Source organism: Zonotrichia leucophrys, chromosome 1 (genome assembly GCF_028769735.1).
Source record: "Zonotrichia leucophrys gambelii isolate GWCS_2022_RI chromosome 1, RI_Zleu_2.0, whole genome shotgun sequence".
Classification (NCBI taxonomy): Eukaryota; Metazoa; Chordata; class Aves; order Passeriformes; family Passerellidae; genus Zonotrichia; species Zonotrichia leucophrys.
The window spans coordinates 102,210,094-102,232,941 of NC_088169.1; the positions used below are offsets into that span (position 1 = coordinate 102,210,094).

The window sequence follows — 22,848 nt, forward strand, 5'->3', positions numbered from 1 at the left end:
GTCACAATGGATAAGCTGTAAAAACAGTGTGCTGGAATCTGTGGAATCTGCTGCTGTTCCCTCTGTAGGATTCAGTAGCAGGCACCATTCCAGCCACAATTTTTAAATTGACTGACATCACTAAAAGAAAAATCAAAACCATGTACCTCCCTGGATGGCAGATTAGATTTTCAAACATCTGTTTCAGCCAGATGTGTACATTGATATTGTGCTGTCTTGAAATTGCTGGAATGAGAAATGTACATTTCTAAAAGTCTTCTGCAGTGACTAGTGTCTTTGCCTTGTCTTAAGCATCTATAGCTTTTTTTCCCCAAGTCTCATTGGATTATTTAATGACAAAAATCAATGAAATTTTGCGGTGTACAGGTTGTGTGGCAGCACTAGTGAAGAATAGAAACTGATGTATAAATACAAGAAGTGCAGTGTATTGTCTAACATGTCATTGTAGGAATGAGTATTGATATAGCATCTCTGTGTCTAGAATTGGTCAGATGGTTGGAGAAATGTGGCCTGGGAGATCTGTTTGTGAAATGTTTTTCAGTGAAAAATTCAAAACAAAATATTTTATTCAACAGCATAAGTACTTAGATTTGAAGAAATCATGCTGCCATTTCACTAAAATTGCTGTCTGCAACTCCTTTTACTTGTTAGGCCTAATTATCTTGTCAGTCTTTTAAGATGCACTTCAGTTTCTCCTTCTACTGAAGAAAGGTGATAGCAGTCTGGGGGAGCACATATCATATCATATGATCACATCACATACCATATGATGTCATAACTCAGCCCATAACAATGTGGGGGCACTTGAGGCAATAGAGCTGTAATCAAATGAGAGGATGCAGTAATGCTTCTGGGTGGAAATATTTTTGTTTGCAGCTGAAATATTTGCGATTTGTAAATGCTGCCTTTTTTTTTTCTTTTTCTTTGGAGAGCTGTTTCTTTTCACAGTATTTGGATTAGGAAGTAAATAAATAAATAAATCCAAACACCTGAAATATTTTGGTGCAGCAATCACTGTGCCTCACTTGGTTTACATGTTATGTGAAAACTTACGGGTAGGGGCAAATGTCAACTTTGCTGAAAGAAGAACGAAGCTGTGGATTTCTGCCACAATAGCTGCTTGTGTGCATGTTCTGCCCCACAGCAAATGTAAACCCCTACTTTAAATTAATGCATTTCCATGGGATTTCAGGTGCCTATGGAAGAGCATCTAGAATGGTATTTTTTAGCAGCTATAGGAGATAGGTGAGTTTTGCAATAGGTTTGACAGTTTTGATACATAGAGCATATTGAAATCTTATTCCTGCACAAGTGAAAATGGTCTTGCTTCCTATAATCTGTGAAATTTGTGATAATGTCAAATTATCCATAGTATCCCCCTCCTTTGAATACTTTTGTTTCCATAGGTTATGACACATCTACGTGTGATATATGAACGCATGAACCAGTCTCTCTCCTTCCTCTACAACGTGCCTGCTGTGGCAGAGGAGATCCAAGATGAAGTTGGTATGCAAACTACTCATGTAGAAAAAGACATATATTTCTGTGATGAGAAATTACCACCAAAAGCAAAAATACATTATCTCACTTTTCCTAATGATATACTCCTCAGCTGAAAAATAGAAGAGTAAGCCTGGCAATATTCTTAAATGTTGAATTAAATTATAATGAACCCTTGGAAGACAAATCCTCTATATCCCATTCTGTGGCATCATGATACTGCTGTAAATGTCTTCCCTGAAATATGTTAATTGACATTTGGAGCCTTCCGTGCTATAGGGATGCAGCAATAGACAATGAGATTTAGGCAAACCCTATCCTTTGGATATTTAGTTTACCTGGTAAGTATTTACATGATACAGACCATTTGGAAATCCCACAGCTCAAAAATTGGTTGCAGAGCCAAGGATCTGAGAAGAGTGTAGGTATCAACTTGGCAGTATCCTAGTGTCATGCATTTTAGTTCTTGGTTAGTTATCAAATTGATATCTCTGCTCCTCCCATTTTTTCCAGCATACAAGCTGGACTGTGGATGAATCCGGCAGCAACAGACCTGTGTTTGCCTTTTCCCTGAGAGCTGTAGTGGCAGATAGCTGTGAGGGAGAATGGCTTTTCCTTCCATCCAGATTCCTGCCCCTGGCTGTGGCATTGCTGCAGCACAGAGATCTCCAGTACAGCACTCACACTTTGCCATTTGCTGCTATTGCAGCAAGGCAGCTGCACTCAGTTTTGGACATCACGCTGCTAATGTTTGTCTTTAAGAAAAATAACACATGGTTAAATGTAAAAGTCAGAGATGGGACAGTCATTTTTGCACAAGTTGTGGCAGTAAGTGGCAGTTAATGTATTAATTTCACTAGTAAGCAGATTCAGCTGAACAAATATAAGATTGATTTCTTCAAAACACACGGGAGGGAGGTGTGGCACTGCAGTAAGGATTAGGATGCATTTAAGACACGGGGAGGGATGGACAGGGAATAGTGATGGATTAATTTGCCCAAAGTATGAGTTATGACAGAGATATGCTTCTGCTTGAGAGGGCTGGAGATGAGATCAAGAAATAGTGGAAGGAACTGGGAGGCAGCCAGAAGATATCTGGTTAGTAATTGTCCGTAACTGTGTGTTTCTGTGCTCCACAATTATAAGGCACAATCAACAGTCTCAGTCTGTGGATGTAGAGTCATTCAGGGAGGAACAACATCTTACTGATAATTTGAAAGCATATCATTTCTGTAGAAAGAAGATGTCAGTACTGTGAGGTCTTTGAGATACTCAGATGGTTTTCTTTTTGCACTGCTATCATTCCTTTGGGGTTTTTGCTTCAAACTTCAATTTCTTCTTTCTATTCTTGGTAATGTTAATGCTTGTTGCTGAGGATATTCTTGTCAATTTTGTTCTCCTTTTTATGTACTGAAGTGGAACAAGAATTCCAGAATCTTTGGAGTGGCCTGAGACCAAAAGTCTAGTAACTGCTGAGTGGTTTACAGGAATCTGACTCCTAATCTCAAATGTAATACTAATTTTTAGGGGCAAAAAAGAGCCTAAAATTATTAAGGATTCTTTCCTAATAAGTTGAGAGCAGCTAAGAAATTGCAAAGAAAATGTTTGGTACAGTCTCTTGAACAGTTTCTCCTTACCTTGATTTTTTTTTCTTTTTGTGGTTTAGGCTGTGCTAAAAACTGTTCGATGCATTGCAAAGTTTAAAGCAATTAAAACAAAGTTCTTATAATTGGGAGTTCCTAAGCAACACATATTAAAGTACTATCTTTTCTAGGTAAAACATCAGATCTAGATAAAATAGTTTTCCATAATGCAGTGTCTTTCAGTATCAGTGTTCTTCCTGTTGAGAATATTGTCGCCAAACTTTGTTTTACATGTTGGTTTTAATGAAGTTTGCAGAGCTCATTCTCATGTGTTCAAGAAGACAGTATCCTCCTAGCTTTGGGCCTTCTCACTCTGATCAGCCTGTTTCAAATTCTCTTCTGAAATGACTGAATTTCTTAGTCTCTGTACTCTTCCTAAACCCATGGAAAAGGACATCTTTTACAGCTGCAAAATCTGTGGAGAAGTAAACTTCTAATAAAACCTCACTTTGTAGCATTCCCAAGAAATACTACAACTCTCAGTAAAAAGACAGATGTTTGATTAAATACCTTTTGTTGGAACCATTGACTTAGAAAGTCTGAGTCAGTAGAAAATTTGAAAAATAAACGAGGTAAGAACATCTCACACAGAGTGTCTAACTAATAAATTACATCTAAGAAGACATGGTTGAAAATAGTTTTAGTTCATTTTCTTTCTTGATTATAGTTTTAGTTTCTTGTTCCACTCTGCTGTAGAGTTCTTCATGAGAAGTTTTTACCTTGAGGAATGGCTAATCTTTGCTTTAGATAACAGAGCTCTGACAAAGGTAGTTTTTCCCTGAATCAAACAAGTAACACTATAAGCAGCAATACAAATGCAATCCAGTTTGCTATGAATTTGTCCCATGGGTTTAATTCTTCTTACAGATAATGTGGTGCTGTTTTTCACTCTATTTTTCCTCTTGCTAAAAATATTATGACCTATTTTTGTACAGTTAATCTGATAAATCACAATCTAGCTGTTGGACATTTGGAATTTCCTTAAAATACAGGTCATGTTTGAAGTTCCTACCTTAAAAGGCAGGCTTACAGCCATTGTTATAATGTGCAAAATCCAAAATAAAAAATCCAGCTTCTATGCTTAAAACAGGCTCTTATGCCTTTTAAGAGCAGACTTTTCTTGTTATTTTTGTAAGTCCAGCAAAGATGGTGGTGGGAATTTAGGGTAAAATTTAACAGCATTTTAGTCCTTACCTGCAGGTGTCCATCACCAGCTGATGTGCTTTAACAGTGGGTGTCATAGGAGCATATAGATAGTTGGAAGACTCACAGCACTCCAGAGGGTAGAAAACAGCACTTAATTTAAGTGAGAGCTTTCATCCTAAGCATTTGACCAATGTCTAATGTGCAAATGCCCCATAAGGGTTTCAGACATTGTAATGTAGAAGCAAATTCCAGATGTGTGAGAAAGGATATTGCTGGCTGTCTCTTGTTCATGTTGGGGCAGAGGAAAAGGAGCCAGTCTGAGAGTTGCAGAAAGAGGTCACCTGACCATGGTTGCTCTGAAAAACTTGGAAAGAATAAGCAGGTCATTTGGGTAGGAGACTGGCATTCTGGCTGCAAATGATTTCACAAGGGACAGTGATGCAAATGTGTTAAAAAAGAGGTCACTTTTGGCAATTGATGTAATTCTTGGTGATGAATGGAGTTTCTTATGAGCAGGAGTATGCCCCATGAATAGGAGAGTGGCACAAAAAGAAATCTGAGCACATTATTTGCCTGCCTAGGTGTTTGTATTCACCTTTTCTCTCTGATAAATCTCAGATACTATTTAACATGTATGGAAATCCAGAAAAAGCAATAGTAGGCTTTAAGCAAAATCAGCAGTTCCTTTGAGCACATCCTGCTTTAAATCCTTATTTGATTAGATTGCTTATCCATCTATGTAAAAGGCAATTTATTGCAGAGAGTGGCACAGCAGGCATGGCTTCTGAATCAGAAACTACGTCAGAGCTTTGTGCATCAGTCATGTGGGTAGGCAGTGATCTGAATTTCTAATTCTTGTTTCCAAATTGATGTCCTCAGCTTCAACTTTTCTAGCCCAACACTGAGGAAATATTAAGCACTGTAGTAATACCACAGCAGTATTGTACCTAAGCTCAGAAGCATTCAGTTATGAGCAATAAGTAAAAGAAGATTATTTCAACTGTCCCTTAACAAATAAAATCAAGCTGTTGTTATTTTATTATTCTGTTCCACTCTACCTGTCCTGTTGTTCTGCAGCATTTTCTGGATGCCACACACACATTTCTTGTCTAGAAGAGAAGGCAAACCCAGGCTGACCCCAAATCAGTGCCTGCTTTCAGATATATATAGTGTACTCTGGGTCAGGTGCTATTTTAAACATTTGTGTGCTCCAACTTAGCATGCCAAAATTTGAAACAAGAGACATTTGCCTCTTGACATTTGCCTTGCAAGTTCCTTTGAAGATTTTTGTAAGTGTTTCTAGAAGCAGCTGCAGACTCAAGATGTCTGAAGACTTCCTTTAACACTTCCTCTTTAATCATCAGGCCCAATACCTATCTGAGTGGAGGGCAAAGTTAGCACTTCCTCAGCTGGCCCTGGTCTTTCAGCATTTATTAGACTGAGTTTTGATTATTTGTTTCTAGCTTGTAATTTTCACCTGTAGTCAATCCACAGCCTTTCTGCATTTCTTCCATGAGTTGAATTAGGATGCTGTTTCCAGTCATTCTGTGGTATCCTTCTTAAGAGGTTTAATGGTATTAGTTTCTTGCCACAGGCTGACAGTTCAAAACCACAACCAGAGTGGTCTGGGGACTGATACTGCAAAACCAAAACATTTGCAAAAGCAAAATCTGTGTCTTGTCTTGTTTGGTGCTGTTCCTTTTGTGATTTTCTTCTTCCTCTCCCTTAAAATGCTGTTTTGAATATGTAATGTCTGTCAGACTGCAATGGGACTTCTCAGTGTCTTTTTTTTCTGTAACTCTTCCTTGTCCTTCTGTCTTAAAATTTATCTGATGGTAAGAATTCCACCTTCAAAAATGTTGAAGATGTTGAAGCAATACTTGGGATTTCTGAACCTTTATTTGAAGTTGGGTTGCAAGGTATCAGAATAATAAAGGGTAATTGACTTACACCGACTGTGTCAAAAGTTTATTTAAAGGTTTACCAGAGTATTGTAATGGGATCATACAGAATGGTGCAGTTCATATCAAGTAAGAACAGTAATTACCTTGTAACTCAATTTGAGAGTGTTAGACAAGAAAATTCTTGAAATTACTTTTAGTTTGTAGAGGTGGCAGCTCTAGGCTGCTTAATAGGAACCAGTTCTAGTCTTCCTCTAAAACTAGAGGCAAAAATACTGGTTGCATCTGATTGATAATGTAATGTCATACATTAGAGTGCTTATAATGCCTTAATTTTTTTTTCTGGTAAAGTAAAACACTGTTGTTGAGGCATGGGTAAATGCATTAGCACTCCACAATTTATCTGTGAGACAGACTGTGTTCAGTGAACTGGCAGAGAGAAAAATAAAGAATAGTCACCAGTGGTGCTCATCATCAGAGCAGTTGGGTTTTGCATTAGTTGACTAATGTGCTTCATCCAGGCTGTAAATAAAGTGAGCATTTGCAGTAGTTTCAAAAACCCATAGCTGAGGAAAGTTGGACAATTTCTGTTCAGTTTTATACTTTCTTCCATTCTGGAGGTCAGTGGAATTGTCATTTTTAAATTGCCCCAGGCACTTGGGTGGCACTGTGTAGGGGAGTGTTCAATATTGGGTACAACAAAGCATCATCTTTGCCAAAGCAGAAGTGTTGAATTTCCACCCTCATCTCCTCATCTCTTTGGAACCAGCACATTTTTCTGTGACAGCAAGTATTCCATTGAGATTTGTTGCTATCTACACCACAGAGAAACTTCTCAGCAAAGTTTAAACAGTTTGTGCAAGTAGGACAATAGTATGTAGGTCTTACCAAAGGTTCTGTAAAACCTGCCTTCTAGTTTTAAATAGCCTGTTTGATGTGTCTGGGCAGTTTCATACAAGCCCATGCTCCTGCCCTCCTGCTCTGCCCTTTGTGCCATAAGTGTAATGCAACTGGAACAAGCAGTCAAAAGCAGCCTTTGGAGAATGTGTATTTGCACAGGTATGCTGAAGTGACTTCCAGCACTAACTACACCTGTGTTTTCTCCCTATAATTGATTTGAAACATTTATATGTATCCAGTAACCTCAGCTTTTCAAAGAAAAGCTTGAATTTTCTGTGAAGTGGTTATTTACCTTTAATATTCTCCCTTGAAGGCCTATAGTATTCAGTCAAAAAGATGGTTTGTTAGGATTCTAGCAAAATATATATTGTTGCATCAGTGGTTAAACATAGCAGAGTCCTTCCACAAAAGCAAATGAATTCTGTGTTAAACTTTCCACAGCAACATTGAGATAGATTTTGTATGCTTAAATATTGACATATGGCCCAGGTGGAGAGCCTGATGAGCAATTAAGACCTTTTCCACCCAAGGACATTGGTTTTTAAAGCATTTGACTAATTCATATACATATATACACACACACTCTGAAGCTTTTCTTTTTCCCAAGTGGTGCTTTTTTCTTTAATCATTACAAGCCTATGGCTTTGACTAAGCTATCCATTTTGCCACTTTGTTATCTCTATAAAATATTCTTGCAATTATTTAAATACTATAAATAATAAGATGCCATTTGTTGGAGCAAGGTGATGTGTGACATTTATGTAGGGAATCAGCCAATGTCACAGATGCACAGAATGCCTGAGGTTGGACAGAACCTCTGGAGGATGGAGGACATCTGCTCCATTCCTGCTGCTAAAGCAATGCCACCCAGACCCAATTACCAGTGTTTGGTCACCCTCACAGTGAAAAAGTATTTTTAAGAGGCTCAGTTCTGTTTGCTAGTAAGATATGACCTTTGCTTCAGCGTAGGAGAGAAGGGGAAAAAATCCTGGAAATAAATCCAACATTTTCTTTCTCTAAGCATCTCTTATTTTTTGTCAGATTTATTTAACTGTCAAAGAAATGGTGGAGAATTGTAGATGATTCAAATAGATATAAATGCACATCACTGACGCTGATGTTCTGAAGTGCTTTCATTAGCAGTGTACTATATCCTCCCCTTCTTTTTATAGCTAAATGGGCTATTGTGTGCTCTCATGGGCACTGATGTTCTCCAGAAAAGACATGAATCCTGATTTTTGTGTGCACAAGCCCTCTTTCCATCTCATAAATATTGTGAGCATGACTTCAGTGAGTAAAAGAGCCAGTTCCCTCCAGGGCACACAGATACTGGAAAAAGGATAAATTACTTCAGGTGGCTTTGGATTGAGGTGGCTTTTTCTTAAAGGAAAGATATGGGACATCTTGTTTTCCAGTTCAGAAATATACTCAGAATAAAAAGTCAATAGAAGTGACTAAGTTTATTGAGAGAATATTTTCCTTTGGTTTGAATAATGCTGTTCTGTTTCACTTGCACCTTTACAAAATCTGGTCTCATGATCCACATGTTAGAACTGAAAACTGATAATAATCGTGGACTTGTAAATCATAAACAATGTAATTTTTAAATTTTCTGAGCATCTCAGAATACTCATATCAGTGAGTATTTAAGTCTTTCACTCTAAATAATTCATGTATTTGCAGGAGAGGCTTAAAGTTGTTACCTTGGCTTTTTTTCAGGAGCTGATGGTCGGAGCACTCTGCCCTGCATTGATAGATCCTTCTTGACCTTATTCTGTGACCTTTCCATTACTTTAGCCTGAAGTATTTTATCATGGACACTTCTCTTTAAATAGAAAGTTGCCATCTCCACTACAGATCCCACAGGGAGTTCGTGATCATGAGACCACTCTGGGCTCACAATGGCAACAGGTTGAGGCTGTGACAGTGTCCACTTAACAACTTCTTTTGATACCCCTCTGGAAGAATCTACAGTCACCTTGTGCACAATGGCAAAAAATGCATTAGACTTTGAATAATTGTCCAGTTATTGGTTGTATTCTTTCCTATTTTTTCTTATTTTATTGGATACATGTGGATTTGATCAGGATTTTCTTCTTAATCACCAGTCATTTTCTGGTGTCATGAATACAATAGACTGGGAAATTCTGTCTTGGAGAGCCTTGTTTCTGCAAGGAGTAGGGTTACAATTCTATGAAAATGTTGCATTTAAAGGACTGTGTATAATATTTTAAATTGGCATACCGGATATATTTGATTTTAAAAAGCATTATAGGCCAGGATTACCTTATAGCTACTGATTTTCTCATAAACATCCAGTTGATTTCCTGTTCTTTTGTGTCTTCAGTGAAAGTCTAAAGCCAAGCACTCAGTTTTGAGATGATGCAGACGAGGCATGTGGGGATACCAACATGTTCTCTTTAAAGCCTGAACCAACATCTTCTTTTTAAAGACTTTTTTAAAGTCTGCTTTGACTTATGAAACAAAATGGCTTCTCAGCCTTTCTCATTAGTATTTCCTGATAATTGCTTCTAGTGTTATGCTTTAAGGAGCTCATATGTTAGTTCAGCACATGACAAATTTAATTGTTTTTTGAGGGATTTTTTTTGATAAATAACCAAAGTCTGAAAATGTCTTCCAGTTGTCCAGCTTTCAGATATGAACTGAGAGCAGGTGACTTTCCAAATGCATAGCTCCAGTCAGAGGGGAGGCTCTGGCTTTATAAAATGTTGCCTGCTTACAGGAATCTCATTACACTGAGCTATTGGAGATTTTTTTGATAACTGAATAGATGTGTGTATTTTTTCATAAATATGTCATCCTAAATCAAGTTCATAATGTCCATGACTACTGAAGCAGCCCAAAATTGTGGGATCACAAACATTCCAACATCTTCTGCTTCATTTGTGCTGTTGAATGATAAATTTTCTTTTCCCAGTTAAAATGTTTTGGAAACACAATTGTGTCATTCTGTGTGATTCACTCTAAGATCAGATTCCTAGTAGGAGGTCTTGGACTGTGAGAGAAACAAAGGAATCATCCTAATTCTTACCTGCTGGCAAACTGCAAGTCTCCATTGGCAACCAGTTACAGACTGGTTATATTAGCACAAGGTAATACAGTTTTATATATAATATATTCCAGAGCTAGTGTGTCAGTCTCTGGAATTGTTATCCAAAGGGATTTAAACACTAAAGTCTGAACTGCATCACTGTGGGCAGAGTATCCTGAGGGGGATGGCAAAATAAGCCTCTAATGCCAATGGTGTACAAAATTTTGTTTTGAAGCGTAGCTTGCTTTCCAGAAGTGCAGAGGGAAAATTCACAGCTGTTTATTATGGTCAAGAGTACTGTGCTGTTCTTCTTTGTTACTGTTGGGATAAAAAAGGAAAAAATTACAGAGGATATGTGATTTAACAGAATTGCTGGCTTGATGGAGAGATGTTGCAGTAATGTTCTGTCAGTTCCCATGCACATGGGATTACAAATGATCTGTCATCAATGCAGCTTTCTCCTGCCTGTGATTCTCATATACCCAACTTCACTGAAAAATGCATTTTTCTGAATAGTGGTGCCTGGGCAGGGTTCCAGTTCTTGGTCTGTTCTGCTTCCTACTTTTAGATCATGTGTATGAAAAAGAGCATAAAAGGCATCAGAACAGGATACATCCCACTTCATAGATATATTTGGTAAATTTAATAAATGCATCTCTTTAGATTACTCTGGCGACCTAGGATATATCTGACCTATCAAACACTAAAACTGCAGTTAATAAATAGGTGAAATACTTAATTGTCTGGAGCAAGCACTGCACAATTCAGTTCTGTAAGTTTGGATTTAAATTTAAATGTATTCCCTTTTGACCAAGGGTATCAACTGCTGATGCCTATTTTGGACTTGCCTAGAAACAGAGGCCAGACAAAGTTAAAAGAAGAAAAACAGATATATTTAATGAAGGGCCTTCAGGCACACTGGGGGCAGATGAAGCCTCCCCAAGGGACTGCACCCAAAATGGACAATAGTCACAGGTTTTTCAGACAGATAGAAGTTTGGTCTATTAGCATATCAGGTGTTAATCCTCCAATTACAGCTTCAGGTAATGAAGTCATATTCCCCCAGTTTGCTCCCCTCTCCCCCAATTCACTTTTGTTTATACTTTTTGGGGCTTGAGGCAGGTGGTGTTCTTGGATCTCAAGTCTAGAAGGATTGTTTTGTCTGACCAAAATATGAAGAAAATTAACTAATAGTCTATATGGAATTCAGAGTTATACACTAATGCAGTACAGGATATGAAAAATCCAAATGCTAAAATCTTAAAGTATCAGTGCAACAAGTTAATGTTCAGATTTCTATATTTTTAATGGATTATTGAGTGCTTCCACGATGACACATCAAAAATTGTTGTGGTATTCACAATCTGACCTTGAGAAGTGTTTGTAGAAAATGATAGGTAACTGACTTGTTCCAGGTGTCAGAAAGTGGTAGTTTTAGGTCCTTTTGCAGTTTTAAAGTTCTGTAAGTTTGGCAAGTAGATATAATTATTTTTATCAGTAAATAAGACCAAAAAATGTATTAAAAAAGTAAATAATTTTTTTCAGACAAGTAGACAATAAAATTCTGTAGTAACATTTCATATAAATGTTTTTTGCAGAGTAGTTTCACTTAGAAGCCTTATCAGGTACTTAAGAGGGAAAGGTACTTGGCTTTCTCTACTTTACACAAGCCTGAGCAGGAATAATGATTGCTGATTCATCTGACTGTAATATCAATGACAATTGGTCAGGCTGTTTATGTGTTTTAATTTAGATTCTTCAGCCTATTTTAAAGCACTTAATGATATGTTAATTCGGAATTAAATGTGGAGTTAAATTTAAACTTGGAGAGTTTGTCACAATGCCTTCTGTGGATCAGGATGATGATATACAATATATGTTCTGGATTATGGTATAAATTCAATTTTTTCCCTAAGTGCTTTTTAATATTATCTTGTCTACCTTCATACTGGATTATTTCCATGTCTTACTTGGAGACGACCTCTCTAATTTAACCAAATTGAATGAGGAGGGAATGAGAGGAAGGGAAGGAGACAACAGAAATTGACAAAAAGGCATCTTGTGAAAGGGAAGAGCAGGGTCTTTCATTTCTGTTAAATAACTCCCAGAGATGACACAAGCTTCAATACTCTCTGCTTTGAAGTGAGGAGGAAAATGCAGTTATTAATCAGATGGCTGGCTGTTAAATACCAAAAAATTATTAATGTCCACTTTGCTATAGCCATATGTTGAGATTTAATTTTAGTTAATAGATAGTTTCTGTAGTTGTCGGATAATTATGGGTCTGTAGTAATTAAAGCTTCTTTCACTTGAAGGCAAAGAGTGTCATACCAGGCTTCTAGGAAAATTAGACAAAATTTCAGACCATGAGTTTCATAGCAGGCTCATTAAGTGGTGTGAAAATTGTCATGAACCTTTGCTCAGAGTGCTCAGTAATTACGTACAAAACTGAACTTGCATTGAAGTCCATCCCTAAGGAAAAGACACTGAGGTCATTTTGAAATCAATCCATTATTTGGTGATAAGTTTCTATCCTAAGCTTTAAAGACTGAATTTTCCTGAATTGGATTACCCAAGCTTTAAAGACTCTTCCATACCAGAAAACCTGTGATGTGCCTGCACAAGGACAATATCTCTGTATATTAGTTAAATATCTTTGGATGTTTTAATGATATAAGACAAAATGTCTGCAAGGTAGATTTAACTGAAACATTATTCCGTGTACCAGCTGTCAGGAGGAAGCTCACTTGGGCTGTTTTTATTATATGATTCAGGAAACAGCAAAATCTACATGTGAAGGAGCAAGAAATGGGAAAGACATGGAAGTGCTAAAGTAGTGATTTTTTTTTAATTTAGTAGAAGTGTGTTCTTTTTAGCATGGTTCTAATTATTGCAGCTATTCTCAAGTTCAAATGTGTATTTTTTCTAAAGTTAGGTTTTCTTAGCCATCAAGGTGTTGTCTAAGGCTATGGGATGCTTATTCTCTTACTAACTTCTAGAAAAAAGATTTTAGGTCAACTGTTTCATGATACCTTAAATGTTCATTTTCTGAGAATTTAAAAAGGGCAGACTTTTCAACTTACTGAGCAAGGTTTTCATACACATAGAAAATTTCTGAAAAGTGGAGGGTTTTAGCTGCTATTTGCTCTTACCTAGTGGTGGTACCTCTGAAGGACAGAAAATAAGAACTATGAAATGCTTTTTTCCATGGTTCTTGCTCTTTCTGTCTCCCTTCAGCCGTGAGGGAGAGACACATTGCACTGAAAGAGTCCAGACAAAAAGACCTGTGGCACAATTTCACAGGCTGTCGAGGAGGTGAGAAGAAAACTTAGATCTGCTGGTGTGCTCACATTTCTCTGTCAGTGTGGATCTGAGCACTGAAGGTTGGGCTCATTCCCAGTATTTCACAGGAGTGATTTACCACATCACTCCTCTTCCATCATCCTCAAAGCATGCAGGCAACAAAGGCACTTCTCCACCCTCCAGCAGGCAGCTCACTTTCAGTAACATTCTCATCAGTCTCTCTGCATTATATTTGATTTGTACTATACAAATGAATTAGTTCAGCACTGAATACCACAGAATTGTGTTTTGTAGCTTGATAATGTTTATAACTATGACTCATGGCAGTATGCAACATCATGATCATGCAGTGTTTGATTCAGCAAAACATCTAAAAATAACAAAATACTTGAAATTCAGTAGAGCTTCACTCTTTGTGGTAAGGCACAGGAGGTCTTGTTTTCATATTTACCATTTTGGGAGAGTTTTGATTCATGCAGCTGACAAGATACAGACACTCAAAGTTAGTTCAAACCTGACTGCATTACATCAGTGCAACTGCTTTAGAAAATAACGTTGAATTAGCCCATAAAGTAAGCATACAATTGAAATCTGCAGCTAAACATGTTACCTCTTGCCACATGTCCAGTAATAAATTATTGTGTTGGTGTTCTTAGTGAATCCTAATTGTGACATCCAACATGTGCGTGATTTAAATTGCCTTCAGACTGGATTAAGGCAGTTATGTGTGCCAGTGCAAATGAAGCTGTTGCTGTGACTCAATTGCTCTGTAATTTCTGCTGTTAGGAACAAGGGAGGTTGCTGACACTTTTTTGTTTTGTCATTTTGAAAGCACATGCTCAAAAGCAAGTAACTTTGGGAAAAACACATGTTCAGTTCAGACTGAAATATCACTGATGGTAAGTGAGGCAATAAGACTCTGCACGTGTATGAGTTTATCTGAGCTGATTCCAAGCCCATGTCTGTTGGATCAAATAGATGTTCTACCATGTAAATGGCATTTTACAAAGGAAGTTAGATGTTGGGTCAAAACTATGGCATATAATTTGGTGATATTTTAACTAGTCCTAATTAGAGGTGTTTTGTGTACACTTCATTTCTAATCTGTTTTAAGAAGTTGTTTCCTTGAACTCCACAATTACAATTGCTGATTTTAAGGATGCTTTTCAACTAAATTCAATAATTTTGGCACATAATAGTGATTGCAAAACTTTTCATCTAGTAGGTGGGCTCCTTGAAAACACAACAAATGTTATAATTATTTTTTGAAATTTTAAACAAACTATGAACTAAATAAAAGTTATGGTTTGAAAGATAGCTAATGGGTTGTTGGCACTCCAGGACAGCAAGAGAAGCTGTTCCATATTAAATTCTTGTCATTATATCTGTGCCAATTAAGGGCTGGAGAAGTATGTCCCAGAGTTCAGCATTGGAAACAGTGGTGTGTGGCAGTAAAATTAGATAAAGTTCTAACAGAACATGGGTTTGCCACTCAGAGACTCCATCAACTTTTCTTGGGATTTGTCACGATATCTTTTCTAGCACAGTGCTATCTGCAAAGATTTGCAAATAGAACTGTGGTCTTGGGGCATTGTAAACAAATAGCTTCTAACAATACAGTATATACCAGAAGATTCTGTAGTAAATTTTATTTCTTTTCTTCAGTTCTTTCTTTGCTTTTGGTTCTGTTTGCCTCTTTGTGGATAAGAGTAGTCTTGAAAGTAACTTGGGTTTGTATTACACTCTTATCCAGTTCCCCAAACATATTTCACTTCAGTTTTTCTAGTTGCTGTTTTTGAGGACTATTGACCCATGAGGAGGCCTGCAGTGAGTCCAAGAATTAGTGAAACTTGCTTAGGCGCTATGAGAAGTCCAAGAAGCATCTTATTAAAATACTACAAGTGAGCCTGTCTCTCATCCTGAGGTGCCTGAAGGAGAATGTTGAGTGTGTGGAGGAGAAGCAGCAGTTTTGTGCCCTCAACCAAATTCAGAGGTCTGAGGTCCCAACTGAGTGTGGTCTCTTCCTAAGGTCACAGTTGCTTTTGAGCACATGCTTTCAGAGGGACAGAAATATTTGCCATCCTCTTTATTTTTCTCAGTGGCAAGGCTTAGCAGAATGCTACAAGGAGATAATAACCTAAGCAAAAAACATTTATTATAGGAAGATCCTCAGAGTGTTTTTGTCCTGTTGGTTTGATGTGAGATGAAATTTTGATGAGCAACCTAGGATCTCTGTATATTCAGCACCTAATGATAAGATATTCATAGTACAAATAAATCCCCTGAAACAGTCTGGAATGCACATCCTAGCCTCTAGCTGTGTCTGTACTCCCTGCTTATTTGGGGATTTGTCTTTTGCACAGTGGGGGAGTTGAGTTGGCAGCTGCAGATGGAGGAAATACTGTGTCAATGAACAGATGTATGGCTTTCCATTAGGGTAACTGATGGTTCAAGTGGCCATCGATACTTGGAACAAAATCAGCCCTGAAAAATTGATCTTGGACTTGGCCAGTAGTATCAATAACTGGAAATCCTAAGGCAAACTTTTTTTAGCAGTTTAACGATTGGAGCAATTGTTTGTGAATCATTTACTCAGTGCAGACACAGCTGCCTCAGTGTGATGGATTCCAGCAGTTTCTATGCCAGGCACTTCCAATTTCTCACTGTCATTCAGTGTCTGATTCATCCTGTCAGATGGGCTTGACTCATGTAGCCATTGTCTTCCCGTTTGTAAAATGGATGTGATCATAATCTGCTGGTTGTAATATCTGTCTGCCTCACTTGAGCTATTGTGCAGGTCAGTTCCTTTCCATGCTGTCTGCCCCAGCTGGGTGGAAAACAATGGAGCTGGCAACAACGTGCTCCCACTTGGGTAGCCTTGAGAGAGACTTTGTGTGTGATCACTCCCAGCCCTCAGAAATTTGGCTATAATCACGGTATCATGATGGGAGTTTGGAACCCCTCTCTGTCAGCCTGAAGGCACAGCCATGCCTGAACTGTGGCCTCTCCTGAGTTCTGTACCCATCCTGGTGGTGCTCCTGCACTGCCAGAGCTCAGGTCCTTCCTTCCCCTCTGTGCACCATTTGTCCCTTTCCAAGGGCAGGAGCTGTCTGCAGGTGACACTGAGTGTGTCAGCAGCAGAGTATGGACTGGAGTTGAACAGGACAGGCCCTGCCCAGGGCAAAGGAGTGGCTGGGGCACAGCTCCTCCAGCACAGCTCCACCATCCCCTGCCTCTGCTGCCTGAGCTCCAGGTCTCTACAGCTGCCCCACACCATCCTCTGGGGATGGGGAGAACAGCAGGAACAAGGGGTGCTGTGCCCCAAAACCATTCCAATGCCCAGGTTTTGAAAGGTCTGTGGTCACAAAAATGCTCAGTACTGTAACACTCTCTTGTGTGGTGCATGATGATATGGTAGTAGTGTTCGCATCTGTGACACCCTGCAAGGTACATGGACCCCAGACTCCTCCCTCAGGCCACTAAAATCCAGCTCTTTTTTGTAAAGTCTTTTCATCCATATCTAATGAAAATTAACATGTTACATGATAATGTCTGCTCAGAATGTCAAGGTACTTCACCTGTCTCTTCTGATGAAAGGACATGGTTTAATTTGAAAAAGGAGTAGTGTAAGTGCAGTATGGAGACAAAATCAGATTTAACTTCAATGCTGAAGATTTAGTAGGTGTCATAAAATAGTATTGGTTTCAGTAAAATGAACATGAAAAGAAAAACATTTCAGTGTAATTTACATAGGCTTTCTATACTGTCCTAGTAAGTCATCTTAATGGGCAAATTCAATCACAGAATTAAATTTTGTATTCATAGTTTTACCATCTGCTCAAGTAATTACTGTTTAAACTGGAACATTTATTTTAAAACGTTATTCTGTAAGATTCAGAACCTATGCTTGCCCCAGAGCTGAGGTTTCAACATTCTTTTATTTTTGATGATCTGAATTCCGTGTTATGGGAATAGGGTGGCAGAGAATTTTGTCAGCTATCTCACAGTGGCCTTTGAGAGATGAATTACAGAGCACAGCCCTACTGCATCATCACTGACAGAGGCACTGAAGCAGTGGCACCTCTGAGGTGGTAAGGGTCCTTTCTGAGGGTGCTGCATGGTTCCACTGTACTTCTGTAGTCTAAAGCTGGGAGAAACATAACATTCAGAAGATCTTGCTGAGGTTTTCTAAAGCTGTGGTGTGTATAGAAACTTAGATGCCCTTCATCACTGATGTTACTAGGAAGTGGGTGAGCCCCTATGGAGTGGCACAAAGAGTTTAGCAGCAGAGTGGTTGGTGATTCATGTCCCTGACTTGGTACATGGTAGAGATGTGGGTGTGAAGTAGTGACAGTCAGGGGGTCCTTAATGAAGTGCAGAGAAGTGCAGTCCTAATGAAAGCTGTTGTGTCACCAGCTGCCATGTGTGTTCTCATGTGGTCACTTGCTCACTACTACAGTCTCCTCTTATGAACTCTTGGGCACTTGCTCACTATTGGTGCCTTATTAGCAATTCTTGGTCTGCATTGCAATTTCTTGCTTGAGTGTGCTCTTTGCAGCAGGTTCTCTCAAAATACTTGCAAATAGTATATTTTTCCTACAAAAACAGATGTCAGTGAAGCAGGAGGGATCAAGAATGAAATTGTAGAATAGTTTTGGTTGGAAGGAACCTTTAAAGATCATCTAGTCCAGCCCTCTCTGCAATGAGCAAGGACATCTTCAACTAGATCAGCTTGGTCAGAGCTCTGTCCAGCCTGGCCTTGAATGCTTCCAGGTACAGGGCACCACCATTCTCCTTGGAAAACCTTTCTTATATCTTACTTGCATTTGCTCTCCTTCAGGTAAAAACCGTCACCCCATGTCCTCTTGCTAAAGGTCCTGATAACAAGTTTGGCCCCTTATAGGCCCCCTCTAAGTACTGAAAGGCCACAGTAAGGTCTTCTAGGGCCTTTATCTTCTTCAGGCTGAACAACCTCAGGTGTCCCAGCCTGTCTTCACAGCAGAGGTACTTCAGCCTTCTGATCAACTCTATGGCCCTCTGGACTCACTCCAACCAGTCCATGTCCTTTCTGTGCTGAGAGCAGAGGAGCTTTGATGTGAGAAAGGAGTAGGAAAAATGCAGCACATGCAACCTCTGAGCTTATTTTTAACACAGAGTTGAAGTCTGACCTACACACTTCATGGAACTGAAAAGTGCTTTGATTTTTCTCACCTTGCTTCAAGAAAAAAACCTCCACATCATAGATAGTACTGCATAGCTTTAGGTACTGGTAACTTGTAAAATAATTTACCTGCTACTAGTACCAGATGTCTACTATTGCTTTTTAACAAAGAACTACTTCAGTTATTATGAAGTTATATATGTTAAAAAATCAAATGTTTCTTCAGATTTGATGTGTTATAGTAAACCCAACTTAATACAGTGACTGTTGTGGAGATTTAGGATTTAAGAGTTGTGATGAGCTTTGGCAGTGACCATTTAAGAGGAAGGACAAATTGCAAAGACATTCCTTCCTGTGGAGCTCTCACCAGTTGACTTACAGAAGCATGTTAAGATTAAGGGAATTGTTTTGTGCTTCCTTTCAAAGTGGTTGAGAAGAACCAAGGAATGTATATAGCACAGACCAGTGATCTGTTATGTAGTGGAAATGTGGGTAGGAAATAGTACTGAGCAGTTGTGGTTGCTGTTTCAAAAAAATGCCTTAGCTGTAGTGCTTATCATGGGGTTTTGACTATTCCAGGCCTTACTATTTTTATTTATTGTAGGAAAACAGAATCTCACAACAGTGAATTCTTACTTGCGTAGCATTGAAAGTGGGTCCTTAGATATGCTGGCTCTTTCATATGGTTTCTTCATTGAAATTTCCTTGCAGATGAATTACTTCAGAAAGAACAAAACTACTCTGATGATGTTTTGGCCAATATGATCAGTGAACCCAGAATCAGCTACGGAAATGATGCTCTCATGCCTTCATTGACGGAAACAAAGACCACAGTTGAGCTGCTTCCAGTGGATGGAGACTTCAGCCTAGATGACCTTCAGCCATGGCATCCCTTTGGAGTTGACTCTGTTCCAGCCAATACTGAAAATGAAGGTAAGTACAATAGGGGGAGAAACCATAGAACTTTCTGAGCTGAGCTTTGTGGTTTCTGTTCACATTATTCGTGATGATTAATATTTTTCTTATAAGTAAGTGGGATAGAGGTTCTGAAATGTACCTTTGGAACTGGTCTGCTGCGTCAGTTGTGTCTCTTTGATGGAATAGAAAGTTCTGACTAAAATCTGTAATTTAGACACAATAAATTTCAGAGTTGAGTGTACTTGCCTTCAGAAACAAACCATAATAAAGTCTAGGAGATTATGAGTAACAGTCTTATAAAGATCCATGACAATGACTGTGGGGAGATAGATAAACTGTTAGATTTGTGCCATAATGAAATGAGTGTTTTATTTAAGGTAGAGCTTTTTATTTGCTGGCATGAAAATTATTACAGTTTCAGCATAATCCTAGCAGACAGATAATGTTATTTCACTCCCTACACTGGTTGTCTGGAATGTACTGCAGAAATGCTCCTACATGCACATCAGTACAACTTGACTAGTGAAAATGTTTTTCCTGAGGAGCATTATATGTTGTTCATGGACTACTTCAATGAAGTGACTGCATGCTACTTAAATAATCCATGTAGCACCTGGAATTGGTAGTTCACTTAGGTGTTGGAGCCAATAAATCAGAAACCTGAGGGACTTCAGTCATGTCATTCAAGCTCCTCCTCTTGCCTTTGTTGTCCTTTCTCTAACTGCACTGTTTCTAGTGCTAAGTTAATCACTTCAGTAAGTTTGATACTGCCAAGCCACAGTACATACAGAGCCTGGAACTGCGGAAGTCTTCTCAGGCAAATCTGTGATTTGTAGCTGAACTGCACAGACATTAACATCCTCCTCAAGTCTTTTGAAACCACTGGCTTAGGCTGTTCCTGCCCTCAGAATGAGTTCTGAGATCATCCTTATGCAGCTAGTCTCATTCCAGCATGGTATGTGAGTAACTGAGCAACTGGGTGTGTGGGACATGGATTTGCCAGGTCTGGTGTTGGTGCCAGGTGAAATGAGTTGAATCAGAAATAGATTTGCAATCAAAGTTGGTCCCAAGGAGTCGGAGAAGCCTAGCATCAGGCAAAAGAAAAGACCTGCACAAAGGTCAGTGAGGCAGATACTTAGCAGATCTGAGAGGAAGAGGAGAGGCTGGTCAGGAACAGGGCTAAAATCAGAGTACCAGTGAGTCAGCACTGTGAGTTAGGGGCCAAGTAAAAGAGCAGAGCCACAGCAAACTCAACAGACCTGCTGGCAGGAAGAACCAGAAGGCAGGAGATGGTGACAAGGACTCCAGCTGTGTCTGAAGGGCACTTGCAGCCAAGTGGCAATGCCAGGCAGTGAGAGCAGCTGGCTGGAGCACGGCAGGCACTGGCAAGGGGTACAGATGGCTCACAGGCTGCCAGGCTGCACCTCATTTTCCTGGGGAAGGAGCTGCAGCTTGCTCTAACCCTGGTGCACGTATCAAGGCTGTCTTGACCTGCCAGGAGCAGGTCACAGTCTAGCTCACGTCTGTCCTGCAGGAATGTTCAATTGCAGCTCTTGCTCCAGTTTTTTCTGTAGCTGAGGCATCCAGGGCATCAATTTCTATACCTTTTGCCTGCTTTCATAACTCATGGTGGGGATTAATTGTTTTTGATGTCTTTTCTTCTAGCTTCCAAAATATATTGATTTCAGTCACCAGGTTTAGAAGTTATTAGGTAGACAGGTACCCCCAGACATACCCATAGTTTATTCACACAAGTGTATTTTTCCTTCAGAAACCTGTCTAAGCTCAGGATCTAATAATGAAAGGTACTTCAAAGTGACACTGAATTACCACAGGCAGCTATACTGAGCATTGTTCTCCTTTTAAAATGTATGGCAGCAAATAAGAAATAAAACTCTCCTGCCTTGAATACCATTCTTAATTACTAGGCCTGTGTGTTTTAATGCCATATGTGATTTGTTGCAGCACTTATTCTTTCATGCCTCCAAGTGGTTGGGGTTTAGTTTTGGTTTTTTATACCAGGGTTATATTGTACTTGTCATGAACTTACTGCAACAGTCTATTCAGTTAGGCCAACCATTATAATTGTTCAAGTATGCACAGTTAGAAGTGGAAATCATTTGGTGACTTAAACCTCTTCAAGTCCTTCCTGTTTCCCCTTATAATTCTCTATCCTCTACCCAACCCACAATGTTCTTAATGTGAACATGCCAAGAATACCTTTTTTCTTTAGAGGCCATTTCTATACCTTTGTCCATAGCATCAAAGAGGAATTTCACAGCTTTGTTTATTTCCTTTGTGTTTGTCTCCCACGTTGTTGTTCCAGAACCCCAGGACTGACTGTGCCGTTTGTCTTCACTTCCCATGCCCATTTTCTTCTTTGATAGTGGTGTTACTTCAGGCTTTGTCTACCTTACTTCCAAAAATATGTTTCTGTCTTCTTATAAAATGGTTTGGAAGTAGCAAAAAGTTAATAACAATTGACATACTTTTCTCCTCCTTTTTTTCATCCCTCTGATGAACTGATGAAGTTAAAATACCACAACCCTTCCCCCTAACATTTCTTGTTATTATTAGTTCCCATGCCTGTTTCCTTCCATGGCCATGATCTAATCCCAGGTTTCACCCACAGATATTAATAATGTATTGGATTAATATCTTGCCATGTAATCTTAAGGTTTCATAACTCCATTTGAAATTTTCCCAATGTAAACTGCATGTTTTTAAGAACAGGTTTTATGCAAATAGTTTATTTTCCTAGAATTGCTTTTACTGAGTAGTAAGTGAAAAACAGTCTAAAAATAAATAGACCTTGAAAGTCTAACATTACTCAGTGTTTTCTGCAAATATATTCTCACTTGTTTTCCCCTGAAGCAATTTCCCTGGAAATGTTGACAGGAGCTGATCTGAAGCAGCACATAATATACTGTACAGAGGTCCAGCACGCAACACAAATTAGGTTAACAAAGAAAACACTTTCTGAGAACTGTACAGAGGGACCATGAAAAATGTCAGGAAGCTGTACTTCAGCAGTGCAAAATGCATCTTCAGAGGTGTCCCCAAACAAACCCCCAACAGCTGTGAAGCTCTGACACTGCCAAGCCCTCTGGGGATTTTGCCAGTGACTGAGTTTTGTGGTTTACACTTTGTGTTTCAGCTTGCAGGTTACTTAATGTCTGTATCTAGTATTTCTCTAAAGTGAGATTCCTGTAAATGTACTGTGTTATCTGTATGATTTGTTCAGTTACTCCCTTCAACAATGTTCTTGATAGGTGAGCATCACATAGCACTCCTCTCCTGCTGGTCTGTACCAGCTTTTGATGT

At 38.9% G+C, this 22,848-nt stretch overlaps 1 protein-coding gene across 5 annotated transcripts in view; it reads left to right on the forward strand.

Annotated features, from left to right (window-relative positions):
• Positions 1–22,848, forward strand: part of APP (amyloid beta precursor protein) — a 199,456-nt gene that overhangs the window by 156,475 nt on the left and 20,133 nt on the right. For all 5 annotated transcript variants that reach the window (XM_064726344.1, XM_064726352.1, XM_064726330.1 and 2 more), the window contains 2 exons: positions 1,407–1,506; positions 19,318–19,539. In XM_064726344.1, the coding sequence (XP_064582414.1) occupies positions 1,407–1,506; positions 19,318–19,539 (322 nt within the window). The remainder of the gene's footprint in view (positions 1–1,406; positions 1,507–19,317; positions 19,540–22,848) is intronic.